Here is a 17,491-nt window from a genome sequence, read left to right as displayed (position 1 = left end):
AGGAAAAGAAAATACCGTGAATATTAGACACAATAAAATATTTTCTTCTGAAATGGCTGTTGATTACAAAGTACATATTCAATTTCTAGTTTTAATTCTCGTGTATTGAAAGACAAAACTAAGCTGTAAGAATTCCACATTGTCCACTTTAGTAATATTAAGCTAATTAGTAGACCCACTTTTTACGTCCATTTATGGTTTTGATTCTAAATTCATATGGCCGACTTTAACCAAGGAATAGTTATTTATATGTATTATAGACAGCGTTCCGCGGATAATAAAATGAAAAATTAAAAGATTAATTCAATATTTGTTGGGGCCGTAAGATCGTGCCAACAATACTGGCATTGATTTTGTTAACTTTTTTTTATTACTTATGGAAAATTGCCTTATCCTAGACGATTTTACTATACGATACATGATTTTTAGTATGGCATAGAACCGGTGCTAATCCAAAGAATATTAATTTGTCTCATTTTAACTACACAAGAAATTGAATTTCTTAAGGGATAAGGGAATGGACGATAAAAATATCTGTATATCTGTTTATCTTTAAATTACCCCCTCTGTAGAAGAAAATTATTGGTCGAAAAGTTTGGACAGATAGTTTGAACTAACCAATCAATATTTTATCATGTTTTTTTACGCAAATAAAATGTCAAAATAATTTCCAGTCCAACCAATGGTCACTACCTCCCTAAAAAAATTCAACACGTAAATGACATTTAAAATTTGGAAAAGTGCATTTTTTCCAAGAATTAAAAATTCAAAAATATTCCTTCAGAATAATTCCTAGTTATTTGAGACTTTTTATCAAAACTAGTAGCAGCGCCCCAAGCCTCAAGGAACGTGGTAAAGAAGTCTGGGTAGTAATGCACATACACCCCTTTAATATTTAAAGATTTTTTTTTTTTTGGGGGGGTGGGAACGGGCTAACTCTTGGGCAAACGTTAAAAAAGTACCTTAGAAATGTACAGTAAAAGTAGACCTATCAATCATTTCAGGGATAATATTGATAAATTAAAAAGATTTGTCCGTTAAGATCTCGCTTAACCGATTGAGTTCTCCATTTATAAAAACTTTGTATTGATCATGGGAAGGCTTTATTGTTTTTAATTTAAGCCTTGAGTTGATTTAAGACTTTTTTCTGTTGCCTTCTTCTGCCTTTAAATACACAGTCCTTATTAATATAAATTAGTCTACAAAAGATTAATCAATCCAAAAAATGTATTTTATATCACCCTGTTACTTATTTTGAATTTTATATTGGGGGCAGGGAACATACAAATTATATTAGTAAATATTTATATAAATAATTATTCGTTGACTTAAAAACTTTGAGAAATTTTGTTGAATTTAGATCACTTGCCAACTTTTCAGCTTATTATTTTAATGTACCGATTCTGTTATCATCATTTGGGTCGTATATCAATTTATCGTACATTACCTTACCCCTTAAAATCCTTAAATTTTCAGACATGCTACTTTCTTAATTTAATAGTATCATATTTATCATTACAATTTGTTTCTGCAGTCCTTCAGATTAACCACCAGTAATCCAGTAAAGCGGACCATATTCCCGGGATTAGGTCCTGTCCAGAGAACCCTGTTTGGTCCTCCCTTCAGGTGGACAATGAACTTTCTGCTTTATCAGGGACAAATAACAAAATAACATTTTTCAATTTTGTATAAACAAGTACTTTAACATTCTTAAAAGTGAAGTATAGGAAAATTTGACAGTCGGTCAATCGAACATCATCGCGTAAAAGACAAAAATCTTTTGCAAATTGCTTACATAAAGAAAGTAAAGACATACTTTTTCATTTTATGCACTTGATTTTAAAGATTATTAGCTATAAAAAAATTCTCTTAGTTAAATAACAATTTTAAAAAACTATTATAGGTATCGGGTTCGAGTCCGACATCATACTAGAGACGTTAAAATGGAACCTACTGTTGGAAAGTCTTGCACGTAACACTAATATTAAGAGGGGGAATGGCCCTGCCCTAAAACAGGCGCAACTCATCACCATGCACAGTTGGGACTTCCAGAAAAAAGGTCGTCAATCAAAAATGTTTGTTGTCTGTTGGATGTTAATTACATTATTGTTGAAAGTTATTTGTCTGGTGATATTAGGATGACCCAGTGAATATTTTAGATCCTTCTGGTATCAATGCTGAGCCTGTTTCAGTAAGTATAGTTTCAGGGACAGGTCAATGGAGGAGAAATTAACCTTTATCCCTTTCAGTTTTTAGTAGCAAATCCTACTCTATTTTTCACTTTGTCTGCCCGTCCGCCCGTCAGTCCGTCTGTGAAGAACTTTGAGGTGCCTATAAAAAAAGGGGTATAAATTTTAAAGCTTTTAGCCAAAATATCCCGAATGACGTCATACTAGAATAATGGATTATTCTAATATGACGTCTTTCGGGTCGTTTCAGAAAAAGTTTTCAAACCTATCCCCCTTTTTATCTATAATACATTAAAGTAATATATATAGAGTGATAAATAGTATTTGTAACCCTGTTCCTTTCTCAAAGGCCTTGTACCGTCTGTGGGTTGGGTCTTTCAAATCAGCTGAATCTTTCAAAAATGTAAATACAACCGGGTGCTGGCAAAAGAACAAAAAGCAAATTGGAAACTAATGTGAACACAAGGACGCCCAAGCTTTTTACTTTGAATGAGGGGTTCCATACGCTTAAGGGAAGTAATCTAACGTATTTTTAAAAAACTTGTGGGGTGTAAAATAAGAGATTTCAAAGTCTAAAGGGGTGAACACCCCTTTACCCCTTTTCTTGTACGTCTATGTATGAGCTGCAATGATATTTGCATTCATCTTAGTTAAATTCGTTTTGCATTGTCTAAATACTGTTCAATTGTTGAAAAATATTTTGAAAAATATCTACTGATCTAAAAAAACTGACAATAACCCAATTACTTAAAATAAGGACATAGTTAATTTGCCACCACCTGAGAGAGAGCTCAACCCTTTATGGAAAAATAATTGAAAACAACGTAAATTCAGGCAAAAAATAAATTTGGGAACATCTGCAATATATTAGTTCTACATTTGTCGCTAGATGTCACTAAAAACTTGATAATTTTGATTTGCAATAAAGTATTCACATCATTAGGAAAAATGTCTTATTAATCACAAATAACTAGGTTTAAAAATGCAGTATTGTAAATCGGAAAAGATGATTATGAATATAATTGTATCGGCAGGAGCCTAGTTGTGAAAAATTGATAATGGCAGTTTTAAATACTTCACTGAAGTTTAGACAGAAATGGCAATTTTACACATTGTCCCTTTCTTTTTCAAAAAGCAGAAGAAAGCATTAAACAGCTGAAATTAGAAAGCAAAGTTTAATGAAATTATTTTTCGTCTGCAACGCTCTGGGTCTTTGCAATTGGAAATCAAATAGTAAGCTCTTTATACATCTATACTATAAATTTATTTATAATACAAAGTAGAACGATGTCTGTCGGTTTGTCTGTTTGTTTGTTTGTCTGTCTGGTTGTTTGTAGCGAATGATCTCGCTAACCGCTGAACTGATCGGGTTCTCCTTTGCAAGGTAGCTTCAAGGTCCCGGGAAGGTTTCTTTTAAAAACTAAAATTAAAATAGTGGGGTTGACTACCCCCCCCCCCCCCCCAAAAAAAAAAAAAAAATTTCCCCCCCCCCCAATTTTTATTTTATTTTTCTTCTAAATCTAAAATATGAAAAATTGGTTTGATTAAACCTCTTGGGGCAAAGCCGCTAGAGGCTATGGGCGAAGCCGCTAGAGGCTATGGGCGAAGCCGCTAGTACGAACTATAAAGTCTGTAAGTGTGTATGTTTGTACCGAAGGATCATGTTAACCGCTAAACCAATCGGGTTCTCCTTAACAGGTTAGCTTCTCATAGATCCCAGGAAGGTTTATAAGAAGAAGAAACTATGTATGTGGTTATGATTTATAATTGATTAATTAAAATATTTTTTGATTAATTAATATTTTTAGAATTTTGTGAAGGCAGCCATTAGTGATTCTAACATAGACGTGGGAGCTAACTTTGAGTTTATACCTGCTTTTCTTATGTTTCATAGGTAACATTTATATAAAAAAAACTCTTTCAAAGGATTTTAATTCAGAATTGTCTGAAGTTTTTTGGAGAAACACCTAATGTTCTTGTTTTGTAGCTTAATTAATAATACCTCTGATTTAATACTCTGGTTGATAATAACGTGGGGCAAGACCTTTATAGTAGGTCCAAAGTCCCTCTTAACCCTTTGATTGCACGACCTTACCCGTAAGATGAACTGTTTAAGTCAATGGCATTAACCCTACAATTAATTTGGCGCATCTGCCATATCAGCTGTAGGAACAAACTATAACGTCGTTAGTTATGCCGCGGTATGACCGAGATTCGAACCCATCGACGAGCAGAGTGTTACCCACAGTTTTTCTAGCCAAGTCAATTGTTAATTGCTTCAGATCAGGGGTTAGGCATAGGAACAAAAAAACTAAACCTCCACCCCCCCCCCCCTTAATTTTCAATTTTTAAACAAATATACTCTGTTTTCATTTCAGGTTTAAGAAAAATCTTCTAAATTTGTTGCCACTCCGCTCCCGAAGAAATGGTGATATAATGTTCACAAAATTTGCTGACAAATATCCAAATAAATTGCTCAACAATTTTCAACCATTAAGGCTGCCAGGATTCAAGCGATTCACAAAGCCGCAGCAGGTAACCTGTTTATAATTATATAGAATATACGTGGATATTATGACACGGGAAATATTATCGTCAATTTAGGATGCTAAAATGGACATCACTAACTGGTTAACCTTGATTTCGAAGCTATCTATAGTGCCTATAAAAAATGACGTAATACTGGCCTACCATTGGTCAATTAAAATGTATACTGGCCTGCCATTGGTAATTTAGTCTAAGTATTAGCCTATCATTGGTAATTTCAATTGTAAGACGAAATCTTTTATAGGCAATATAAAGAGCTTCAGTGTCTATTTTCTGAAATAGCTGCTGTAATAAAATGTGTGCAATTTTTTAAAACTTTAACTATGAATAGCTTATATTTTTTGTTTATTTTAGAGGGTATCGCAAGAAAAGAATTTTATAAAACTACCACCATTACCAAGAATACCAAGACAGAACCTACTAAGGAAATATAAACCCTAAAATGTGTCTAAAAAGAGGTTGATACGAAAGAAAATTTTCAGACAGTTTTGGAAATTTGACAAATTTCGTTAAAATGCCCCATTCAGCTATTTTAAAGGTTTCAAATTAATGAATTATGAAATTAAAAATTAATACCATTCATCCACCCCCCCCCCCCTCCTCGCCTCCTCTTTTGCTAAAGTCTGTTCTTGTTAAAATTTGTAAAATCGAATCTTGGTGGCCTTTTTTTATACAATGTTCAGAAATTAACTGCATTTTATCTTGAAAGTATTTTTTGGACCCCTTTCTTTTTCACGAAAAGAAGAGTGATAATAAATAATGCTTTCATTACATTGATTTCCCTAACATCTTTTGAGGCGTATTGAACCTTCACTCCCCTCCCCCACCTTAAAAACAATACTTTCTAGCGTTTTTAAATCCCCTTTTGCTCCAATACTCAAAGCTTTTTATAGTGCCTATAAACAAAGGGGGATAAATTAAAAAAACTTTTGGCCAAAGTATCCCGAATGACATCATATTAGAATAGTCCATTATTCTAATATGTCATTTGGGATTTTCAACCAAAATTTTTCATTTCATCACTTTTTTTAGGACCTATAAAAAGCTTCCCCATATTCATAACAGTCATAAACTAGTGATTTTTCTAATAATTATCAAACATCTTTTATCTTTCAAAGCTTGAAGGAATTTTTTAACTTAATGATTATTGAATACAGTTAAAATTCGTGTTAAAAATGCAAAAACTTTCCAAATTAAAGATATTTTCTTTATGACAAGCAGGGTTAGCTATTCTAACCAACAATTCTACAAAAAAAAAATCATGAAATCTTACTAAGTATCTTGTGGTATATTTTGTTTTTGTCATGTATCTGAAGAGAAGTGGTAAAGAAGGGGAGGAAAAGGGGTAGGGGGTTGTGGCGAAATTTTGCTTTAGAGTTGTTTGTCAGAATATTATTCCCTTGCTATTAAAAATTGGTATAAATTATTGTGATTCTATAAAACAGTGTCTCTAAAAAAATAACCAATAGGAGAAAAATATTATTAGAAAATAAAGCAAAATAGGACATACAAGTTCCTTTTTTCAGTAATATCTTTCTTTTATTTGTTTACCAAACGATTCTAGTCAATTCATGTATTTTTTAAACACTGTAAAAATTTTCAGATTTTCAAACTTTTAATTACATTGAGAACTGTAATAAAAGTTTCAAATGTGTCAAAAATTTTTAACAATGTGTTTTCTTTTATTTGATTTATTTGTGTTTTTATTTATTAGTGGCATTATCGTTATACTTATATTTATTATTTATTTTTATTTATCTTATTATTTAATAAACTAGTTTATTAAAATTTGGTTTTTTTATTCACTAATCATATACTTTTGAATCAGCATAATACTGTACGCTGAAGTTAAAGGTTAAAAATCCAAGTTTTTGAAAGGGTCATATGTGTATAGTATGTGATTTTTTTTCCCTGGCTTTTTTTGAAATTAAAGTAGTGCAGTTGCAATTATTATACCTTTTGGTGAACAAATACTTGTGTTAAAATTTTAACCATTTTGGTCAAGTATTATGCCCAGAAATTTCAGTTTGAAATTTTGATGCCCCCCTTATGGGGGTTAAAAAATCATTGCATCAGAACTATGGCTTCATGGTACTTCCCTGAATATGTCTTGAGGAGTAGAATCAGGAATTTTTGAAATTTTCAAAATATCTTGTTCCTAGCCTGAGAAAAGTTCAAAAACCTCTAAAAATTGGCCAATTTTCAAAAATAGCGTTTTTTAGGGTTTTTTTGAGCTTTTCTCAGGCTACGAACGAGATATTTTGAAAATTTCAAAAATTCCTAATTTTACTCCTCAAGATCTATTCAGGGAGCACCATGAAGCCATAGTTCTGATGAAATGATTTTTTTACCCCCTTAAGTGTTTTATCACCAAAAGGCATAATAATTGCAACTGCACTACTTTAATTTCAAAAAAAAGCCGGGGGAAAAAATCCCCTAGTGTATAGATCTAAAATTTCCCATTTCGGTGTCATTTGAAACCCTCTACTCTACAAATATAAAAATTAAACTTGCCAAGCATCGTTTATATTTCAAATTTAATATCATGAAATAAAGACCTCAAAAAGCACACATTTATTAAGAAAAATGTAAAAAAATATGTAAATTTCCATTTTTTTTTCATTTTTTAGTAAAAAGTGCTTTTTAGGTACAAAAATAATTAAAACAATAAATATATGACAAATCAGGAATAGGTACAATTTTTGGAGATTTTAGGAGATCAAAAAACAGAGTGTTTAGATTCTATTATAGCTTGAGAGCTCATCGGGGCTGGCGTATGTGTTAACACGACCGCTGGCGGCGGCTGCGCGCTCCTCCTGCTCGGCGAACTCGATCTGGGCACGGACGGCGGCAGCAACCTCGGGGTGGTTGGGCTCAACGGACTTGGGGAGGTGAGGGGCGCTGGGGTGGAATCCGGTTTCGTCGGCGAACCAGTCAACCTTAATAAGTTAGGTTAGGTTTTGTCTGGTTTGAATGTGCCCCACAGGGCTAGAAAAAAAGATAAGTAAAAAATGAATATGATTATATCTTTTAAATCAATTTTTAAAATTTTAATATTGCTGCGCTACATATATGCTGACACATTACCTGGTAGGTAAGACCATCGGGACCAACATAAGAGTAGGATCCTCTCATCACCATAACCTTAAAAAAAATTATGAAAATTTTAGCGTGTTCTAGAAATCTTAGCCTTCCTTACTCTTCAATAATCCTGAAATGATTGTCTTTTGTAAACATCAGCTATTTTTTCTAAGGAAATGAATAATAGTTATCCTTTTATAAAAGTAACAGGTTAACTGTGTGTACCAAAAAATCTTGCTAACCACTGAACCGATATGGTTCTCGTTTACAGCGTAGCTACACATAGGTGAGGGGAAGTTTTATAACTATTTTTGTGGAGGGTACCACTATCATTTTCAAGAATTATGGAATATCCATTGTAATAATGATTTATTAACCCACAATCAATCAAGAAAAAAATTTATAAAAAATCTAAAAGAATCTTTGTTATCAAGCTTAACTTTAGTGTGTAACAACCCATTATGTCAAGAATGTAGATAAAATTATATTTCTTTTCAATATTGTTTGAAATCTGATAGATTAATCAAAATCTATTTGTTGAAATGTTTTTTTAAAATTTCTATTATTGCAATAATGGTGTGAGACTTGTATGCCCTAATCAATCCTTCCTATTATCATTCTTTCCTCTCCAATATGATTTTATTTATTGCTTATTATCTTTTTTCTATTTTTTTGTCTTATCTATATGGCCTGTATGAAAACAATGTGTGAATACACATTACTGCATACTTCCTAGTTTTTAGGAAACTGCCATTTGAGAAGAAATTTTTTTTTATAAATTAACCATATCAATAAAATTTGACTGTATATATAAATGTATATAATATTCATTTAATTCATTTATTATTTTTTTTTTTTTTTTTTCTATGTATGTACACCCAAGAATAATGAATCTAATCTAATCTAATCTATCATCCCAAGAGAAATTGCGTGGGGGGTTAAAAGTCACGCCAAAGAAAACTGTGTTTCTTGAAGTTAGAAGTTCAAAAACTAGCAAAATATACAAAACTACCCTATAACTATTGAATGTTCGACTTACCTCAGTATCGTCGACAAGCCTAAGTTCACCCTCAGCAGAGTTGGTGATCTCATTCTCGGTCTCGTAAGAGTATCTAGAAATGAAGAAAAATTTGAAAATGATAAGGTGGTTCTTTCATGGTCTGACGAGAAAAAATGCGTTGACGGCAAATATCATTTCAATATCATGTATTGTTGGGTTTCACAGACAAAGTTCGTGCAATTAAAAGGTTGGTTGTCTATAATATCATACTATAACCCTGCCAAATTGCTAGCATTCTCTCTTTATGTAATTTCAATGGTTTATATCGAATGTACCACATTAAATAAAAGTAGTAATTGCTGTCATATAATTGACACATTTTGATTGCCTATTTATTTTTAAATAACAGGGCCTGTATGAAAACAATGTATGCATACACATTACTGCATACTTCCTACCTCTTATGAAATTTTAATTGTTTTTCTTTTATGTGTATTTACTCCCAAGAATAATAAATTCAATCTAATCTAGGTTAGGACCTACAAACAAAGGTTTTGCAGTCAAAATGTAATCTACCTGAAGGTTGGAAGTGGACCGTCATAGCTGGAGCGGACAATACCAATGGGGGCTGCAGGAGCCTGGCGGGCCTCTACAACAACCTGAGACTCCTGCCCAACATTTCCATACTCAGCCTATACAAAAAAAAATAAAAAAAAACATGAACCCAGTTGAATTTGTTGATACTTTATTAGAATTTTGTGTATTATACACCATGTACAAAGAATGAAAAATAGTAAAATGAACATTAAATACAGTCCATCGACAGAATTTTCATGGCTGGAATTTTATAAACAGATCATGAGCTACATCACTTAATTTTAAAACCCTTTTTTCTATACTATCTAACGATATTCTAATAATGCCATCATGTCTTTGACTATATGATTAGAAAAACATACATGTAAGAAACAGGGTTGTTTTAAAAAAACATAACCAAAGATGTTTAGGGAAAGGAAATATGTTATTTCTGAAGATGATACGCATTTTCTATATAAGTAGCTATTTCCTGTTTGAATTTTTACTGCATTCGGTTTGCCATCAATGCCGCATGATTATACTAACGGCGCAGATTTTTATAACTACCAAAATAATTACAAAATCAAGCATCTTAAAATCAATGAATTATAAGCAACATATTCTCAATTTAACTATATCAAAAAACCTAAATATTAAAACTTTTTTTGATATTTATATGTTTGTCTGTTTTTATACGGAAGTGAAGACCAACTATAGTAGGCCGATCTTTTGACCAATTCAGTTGACGTATTTGAATAATGCTATTGTTATATTTCAAACCAAGATTTTATCACATACAGTGACATATACACACATGGTCAATTTACTAAAATCTACGCTGGTTCACCTTAACAAGGTCAATCACAATCGAACAAGGAATAGGATAGTGTTACTGTATACTGACGTCTCAACGAGTATGAATCAAATTTAAAAGCATAAGCACAATTTTAGGCATAGCCTTTAAAGATATAATGTCCAAAATATCGTAAGTGACAAATAAAATTTCCAAAACAAAATGTAAATAGCCTAAATTGGTCCGGTCGGGTTTTACTCTATTTTGCGAGGAACAATTAAACCATTTAAAGATACATGATTCTGAAAATATATTAGTAAACACTCCCCCCCCCCCCCTTTTAGAAGAAAATTTCCTTTAATTTTTACGTAAATACTATATGTGATAAGGGTTTTAAATAGAGCTACCCCTCCTTCTAATTCCTTTAAGTGTGAAGTAAAAACCATTAACATACAAGAATTAAGAATTCAGTAAGAAGGTTTTGTGACAACCCAATGGGATTTTTAGAAGAGCATTGAAGTCAATAAGTGAATTCTAAAGTTATTATAAGGTAAAGAATCGCAGTAACATTTATGTTCTTGCCTAATCAACGTAATTAGTATACATCCTGTATTCTAAAGGTTATTGGTATAAAAATGTTAAGTCAAAAAGATCTCATGAATGGTTAATAAGAAAGCTATCTATCTATTAATTTGTCTATCTAAATGTTTTATCTATATATTCATTTTCTTTCTATTTGTCTGGTCTTTCTATATGGCTGTCTATCTATCTGTCTATCTATCTGTCTATCTATCTATCTATATGTCTGTATATCTATATGTCTATCTATATGTTTATCTATCTGTCTATCTATCTGTCTTTTTATCTGTCTATCTATATATATGTCTATCAATCTGTTTGTCTATCTGTCTGTCTATTTATTTATCTATCTACCTGTCTATCTATCTGTCTGTATATCTATCTATATATTTATCTGTCTATCTATCTATCTACCTGTGGGGAAATATATCCCTGGCGGGATTGGCGCTGCAGTTTGGCGGGCAGGGCAGAAACTGCGGCTAGAAGACAGGCGGCTAACACAAACTAAAATAAAAAATTAAATAAAATAAAGTTTTGTTCATATCAGGGAGGGTTGGGCCATCTGGCTGTTTATTACACTGGTCCCCAAAGTTATATATCAACGTTTTCTTATTTGTTGGCTTGACAACTTTAGGGGCTGAAATTGAAATCTGATTGGTTTGTTTATTAAGTTGAACGTCCAAACGTTTCAATTACCAATTGTAATATTCAGAACAGATAATTTTGTGTATCATCATTGGGATGTACATTGTCTTATCCCTTTAGATCCCTTGGTTGATATGCTCATCGAGATATCTCTAACTTTAAAAATCCGTTAATAAGCTAGGAAGTTAAAGTCTTAAAGTGACTAATGGACAAGGGTTATACCTTATTTAAAGAGTAGCTTCACAACTAAATAATATAAATTGACCTTTTTTAAAAGCTAAATAAAATGAATATTTGCTTAAATCCCCATAATTTATTTAACTTCTAAATATAAATTTTAAATAAATTGTTTTCTATTATATACTAAAAGATTGCTAGCATCAGGAATGTAAGGATAGGACAATAGAAGATTAATCATTTTCCATGAATCTAAGGGTACTGAACAGAGATGGACCAATAGGAAAATAAAAAAAGTAAAATTGTTTGCATTTAAACAAGACTTTTTCAATATCAGAATATTAAATTTATGTATCTTTCATTGTACTCTTCCTCTATTCCTATGGTATACTATTGTATTTTGAAAGCCAAAAATGTTCAATATAAAGCTAATCCAAATTATCTTTAAATCTTAAAAGTCTGAAAGAGAACAATTATGACCAAATGTAGTAAGGCTTTTCTAAATGTATTTTAAAGAAAGATTGATATTCATATTTTAACCAATTGTTATTATATATTGTAAATGTCTCACAAAAGCAAACATAAAAACATATGAAATAAATAAACATCGCGTTGCTTTTCGATTCATAAAGTAAATAATATCTTTTTTTTGTATTTGATTTTGATTTTTATTGTTTGTTTTTTCAATTATAAAGTTTTATTTTTATGATTATTTGTACAACTGTTAAATGAAAAAATAACTCATTTTATTATTTTTTTGATAAATAATCTAACTACATATCTTATTTAAGAAATATTTTTTTTTGATGAATGGATTTATTATTACTTGGATCTTACACTAAAGTATCATGTACTCTCATGAGGTGAAATTTGTAGCTGGCTAAAACAACGATATCCCCAATTAACCCCATTCCCTCCTCTACTACTAGATAAACGAACTCATCAATAAATTATGTTCATGTTAGCATCCTATATTGACGACAATTTTTCCCTTGCATTCGAAGTAAAAGACATACGGACATTTACAACTCCTAAAGTAGCTTCGCTACTGAAAAAGTCATTCAAGCTAAAAACTCATCTATTTCTTATTATTGTTGTTGTCTATCGGCAAAATGCAAAGTATGTCAATTAAACACGCCTGACATAGCATGATGGAACAGTTTTTTTTTAATGATGTTGCCCCATTCTAGTTCTTAATAGGTGGTAAATTTGCCCTGGTCACAGTTAAGGCAAGATTAATTAAACTTCTTCACAAAAAATCCTCCAATATAATATTGGAGCTATACAATAAAGTATGTTTTTTTATCTTCCCAGATATTGGAAAAAATGTTGTTCATAAATTGGAAGAAAAAAACATATATTGTCTTTTGGAGAATTGCCTAAAATACGGGATGTAATACTTTCATTATAAATCGTGGTTTAAAAAGAAATTCTAATCTTACAACATATGCCTAATCAACATAAGAATCTTTATTTATTAATTTAACCTAATTTCTAAAAGTCATCTTGTTTACAATTGAAATATAAATTTCTTAGTAATGAGCTATTCATTGCAGAAGAACATACGGACAAAAATACCGCGGAGAGGTTTCGCTTTGTTTTTCAAATTTTTCAAATTTTATTTTTTATAAAAAAAATCGTATAAACACAAAATAACACTTAACCCAAACTTTACTACCATAAAAGTCAAGTAAAAATTCTTTAACGCCTAATTTTTCTTTCATATTATGTATTTAATATATTATAATACGGGGTATTTTTAAACTAAATTATACCATTAAAATTAATTTTTCGGGGAGGGGGTTGAATACCAAATAAACAAGGATGACAACATCCAAAAGAGTGAAGCTCAATAAATTTAAAAAATCAACAAACAAGTTGAAGAATACTAAATCATCTCAGGAATCATAATTTAAAAAGTTGTCTATAGTCGTACACAACTTAAACGTAGAAATAGAAGCAGCTTATTGTCTCTAATAAAAAACTATGTCATACAATGCAAATTACCTATACTGGCCTATCATTGGTCAAGTATGTCTTTAATAATAACTTGTTGGGGGAGGATCATTTTATCTTCAATTCACCTATCCCCGTCCATAGCACCCAGCCACCCACAAAGTAAATTCAAATTATGCATAACAAAGATCGGTCTAGAAAAGGAGTTACCCAAGGGATAGGACGATGGAGGATAAATTTGTCTTTCCTCTAATCTGGATGGACGGGGCAATGGAGGGGAAAAAATGCTTACTGAAAGGTATACAGGGATAGGACATTTGAGCTAATTTCTAAACATAGAAATATCATACTTTCAATCTATGTGTTACTTTAGTAAATAGGATTTTATTATTTCAATCTCTTAATTTTCTTTCAAATATTTACAATCTACCAATGGCAAAAAATTACACATCAAAATATTTGGAAGATTAATTGTTTGTCCATTATCCTCTCCCTTCCTTATATTTTGTAAGTTAATGAAAGAAAAGAATTTATTATTTCCATAAAAGGAAACCATTGAAAATCAACGGAAGAAGCAAAATTTGCTCAAGTGGACCCCCCCCCCCCCTCCAATCCTTAATTTTCATAATTTTGTGTTGAGCCCTTGGGAGCGTTTTTAAGCAACGGAGACTTTTCTGAAACTTGCTTAACCCAACCAAATTAAGAAAAAATATCAATATCAGGTGGGTAAGATCAGCTAAAATAACAATAAAGCCAAATCAAAAATGAAAAAAAATGAATTCTAAAAATGGTGGAACATAAGATTAAGTAAAAGTAACTTATTCATCACCAAACTAATGATGAAATTTAATTTGAATACCAGAAAACAGAGAATAAATAGATTTTTAAAGAAGTTTTTTTTTTTAAATCATTTGTCCTATAGACTTAACTTAGATATAAACTCCAATTGTAATTTCAACTGGCATAAATCTTTAAAATCCCAAGAATGATTTTATTTATTTGCGCTTTTTCAGAATCTTTGTGTGTATCCTGTGTGCGTGTGTATGTGTGTGTGTGTGTGGGCTTGTGTGTGACCATAAACAATTTACGTAACAAATTCATTCTTCCTTTCAATGCATCAAATTGTACAAATTTCCATAAAAACAAACAATATGGCGATTATGTATAAAAATAGCGAAGCTACTCTGAGAATTAATGCACAGATATTAGTATTTTTTCAACATAATTTTTAACATTAACTTTAAATTCAAAGTGATATTGTGCCGAATCGTCTAGGATTCTCCATATAAAAGCAGATACTTATTCTAAAAAAACTACAGCAAATGGACATTATGATCATTATTTTGAAGCTCTATCCTTTAAAATTACAAATAATTTTAAGAAATTCTATTGCAAGGGTTTTAATCAATAGGACATCCAACAAACTTAAATTTACAATTTTTAAGCTTTAAGCTTTCGGACGATTAATGTCTACTTGATTTAAACCGATTTAGGCCATAATGAAAAATCATGTATAGCATCTTAGGACAGACAATTATTTAAGAATAATAAAATAAAAAACCATAAAATTAATACCAGTTTTGTTAGCCTGGAACTTCGGCCTCTCGGGTCTCATAATTTTTTATTTCAATATCCGCAGAAAGCTGTCTATGATACGATGCGATAAATAACTATTCTAATAAAAAACAAACATATGTATTACATAATATTAAGTAAAAAAATGGGACCTACCGCTCTCATGGTAACTTTAGGTAGGGTGGGGGAGGTAGGACACGTAGGAAAGGAAGGTAATGGACGTCTAATTTGTCCTCTATCTAAAAACTAAATGAACTACAGACCTTAGGTTACAGTGCTTTAAATATGAAAAGAATGCCCACAGTGACGTCACACACACACACACACACTGCCCAGTAGTAATATTCATTGAAATACAACGACAACAGCCTAAAAATAGTCTAGGAGGGGGGGGGGGGAGTGATGGGGCAACAGCAACCGCCTGTGGAGAATTCTTGATGTTGGCGGTGGTGGTGGTAAAGTTTGGGTTTGGGTGGCGAGAAATGTGTGTCTTCTTCTTGGAATTATACTTTCGGAACTTTGGAGTGTTCAAACAAAGTTTACATTTTTTAAATAGCAAAGTTTTTACTTGGGGTACTTTCATGAGGGACAGTTTGAACCACCAGCTTAAATTCAAAATTGAATAAAAAAAAACTGTACTGAGAGTAATTCTAGGGGCGTTTTCTATTTCATGGATAATATACCCATTAACCTGTCCCGGATTTGAAAAATTTTGTTAAAATTTTTGCCCCCAGCCATAATATAGTTGATTTATGCAAAATATTGACCCATGCAAAATATTTTTTCTGTAATGCAAAAATTGCGATGGTACAAGCACTGCAAAGTTTTTAAAATTTGCAAAAAAGACCTGTTTTTAAAGCTCTTGTACCATCTCAATTTTAAAGATTTTTACAAAATTTCAGTTCTAGTGTGTCTATATAAACCTGAAATTTACCAAAAAAAATGGGGGCAGTCTCAATTCTAACATAAAGGGTGTTAAAAAAATAACCGATCGCTCACAATTTGAACCACCAAAAGTACTTCAAATCTTGTAGATAGACCCCATTATGTTTAGAGGTTTTGATGGGGCATGTAAAGACCTTTCTTTAGACACCTTAACAAGGTTTCTAACTCAATCTATGCCAATTTGACATAAAAAAAGACATTCCCATCCAACTTTGAGGCATGACTGCTCTGTCTATTCGTAGTTCTTGATGATTGCCAGGTCTTTCTTTTTGATGCCAAATTTGCTAAGATTGTATTAGAAACCTTGTTAAGGTGTCTAAAGAAAGGTCTTTACTTGCCCCATCAAAAACTTCAAACATTATGGGGTCTATCTACAAGATTTAGGTACTAATGGTGGTTCGAATTGTGAGCGATTGGTTTTAAAAAAGACAAATTTGTAATAAAATATGCACTTTCGGCGTAGGGGAAATTTCTCTGCAAGGGCTAGGTCTTAAGCTCTAGGGAGCTGGAAGGGTGAGTAGATTCAAAATTCAATATTGTTTTCTCATTGTCATTGCTTGGGCATGAATTGTATTATTTTTTATTAGTTTTGGACCAAAACTGTAAGGTTTATATTGAAAAAAGTGAAGCGATTGGTTTTTATTTTAACACCCTTTATAATGGAAGAAGGTGTAGCAAGTAATTTTCCAAAGTAAAAATTGCCAGATTTCATACATAAATAATGGGGTTGGGCTGGAATCAATAGATACAGATATCCAGCTGATTCATAATTCTGGATATCAAGTATTTAGGGTTATATTGACACACTAGAATTGAAATTTCGTAAAAATCTTTAAAATTGAGATGGTAAAAACTTTTTAAAATCTGCAAAAAGACCGTTTTTAAAGCTTTTGTTTCATCTCAATTTTAAAGATTTTTATGAAATTTCAATTCTAGTGTGTCAATATAAACCTAAATACTTGATATCCAGAATTATAGATCAGCCGGATATCTGTATCCATCCAATCCGGTCTAACCCTATTATTTGTGTATGAAATCTGGCAATTTTTACTTTGAAAGATTACTTGCTACACCTTTGTCTTTCATATGTTAGAATTGAGACTGCCCCCATTTTTTTTTGTAAATTTCAGCTTTATTTTGACACACTAGAATTGAAATTTTTTAAAAATCTTGAAAATTGAGATGGTACAATGCTTTAAAAACAGGTCTTTTTGCAAATTTTTAAAATTTTGCAGTGCTTGTACCATCGCAATTTTTGCATTACAGAAAAATTATTTTGCATGGGTCATTATTTTGCATAAATCAACCATATTATGGCTGGGGGCAAAAATTTTAACAAAATTTTTCTAAAACGGGACAGGGAAATACCCATCCCCCCCCAAAAAAAAACAAACTCACCTGTAGCCAACATGAAACTTTTCCTGTTGG

General features: G+C 31.5%; 1 protein-coding gene and 1 long non-coding RNA gene across 2 annotated transcripts; one reads left to right on the top strand and one right to left on the bottom strand.

Annotated features, from left to right (window-relative positions):
* The first annotated feature begins 2,131 nt into the window (after window positions 1-2,131).
* Window positions 2,132-4,724, top strand: LOC145323395 (uncharacterized). The gene is made up of 3 exons (XR_013880947.1): window positions 2,132-2,191; window positions 3,998-4,083; window positions 4,568-4,724. It is a non-coding gene; the product is annotated as an uncharacterized LOC145323395 (long non-coding RNA).
* A 2,522-nt stretch (window positions 4,725-7,246) lies between these two features.
* Window positions 7,247-15,407, bottom strand: LOC145322759 (cuticle protein 3-like). Its single transcript, XM_080165013.1, has 6 exons — window positions 15,275-15,407; window positions 11,180-11,269; window positions 9,394-9,509; window positions 8,857-8,929; window positions 7,824-7,880; window positions 7,247-7,675 (listed from the first exon to the last, which is right to left on the bottom strand). The coding sequence occupies exons 1-6, from the start codon at window positions 15,281-15,283 to the stop codon at window positions 7,472-7,474; spliced, it is 549 nt and encodes a 182-aa protein (XP_080021139.1). The 5' UTR covers window positions 15,284-15,407; the 3' UTR covers window positions 7,247-7,471.
* Between the last annotated feature and the right edge of the window lie 2,084 nt (window positions 15,408-17,491).

This window comes from Acartia tonsa, chromosome 6 (assembly GCF_053477335.1).
Source record: "Acartia tonsa isolate MP-2025a chromosome 6, ASM5347733v1, whole genome shotgun sequence".
NCBI classification, from domain to species: Eukaryota; Metazoa; Arthropoda; class Copepoda; order Calanoida; family Acartiidae; genus Acartia; species Acartia tonsa.
The sequence above is the reverse complement of the archived record's forward strand: the minus strand, read 5'-3'. Positions and strand labels throughout refer to the sequence as shown.

What these genes read in the sequence shown, in the direction of transcription:
- LOC145322759 (XM_080165013.1), bottom strand. An exon ending in GGTCCACTTCCAACCTTCAG is followed by an intron (nt 8,930 to 9,393) that starts GTAGATTACATT and finishes CTTCATTTCTAG; the next exon opens with ATACTCTTACGAGACCGAGA. An exon ending in CCGATGGTCTTACCTACCAG is followed by an intron (nt 7,676 to 7,823) that starts GTAATGTGTCAG and finishes TAACTTATTAAG; the next exon opens with GTTGACTGGTTCGCCGACGA.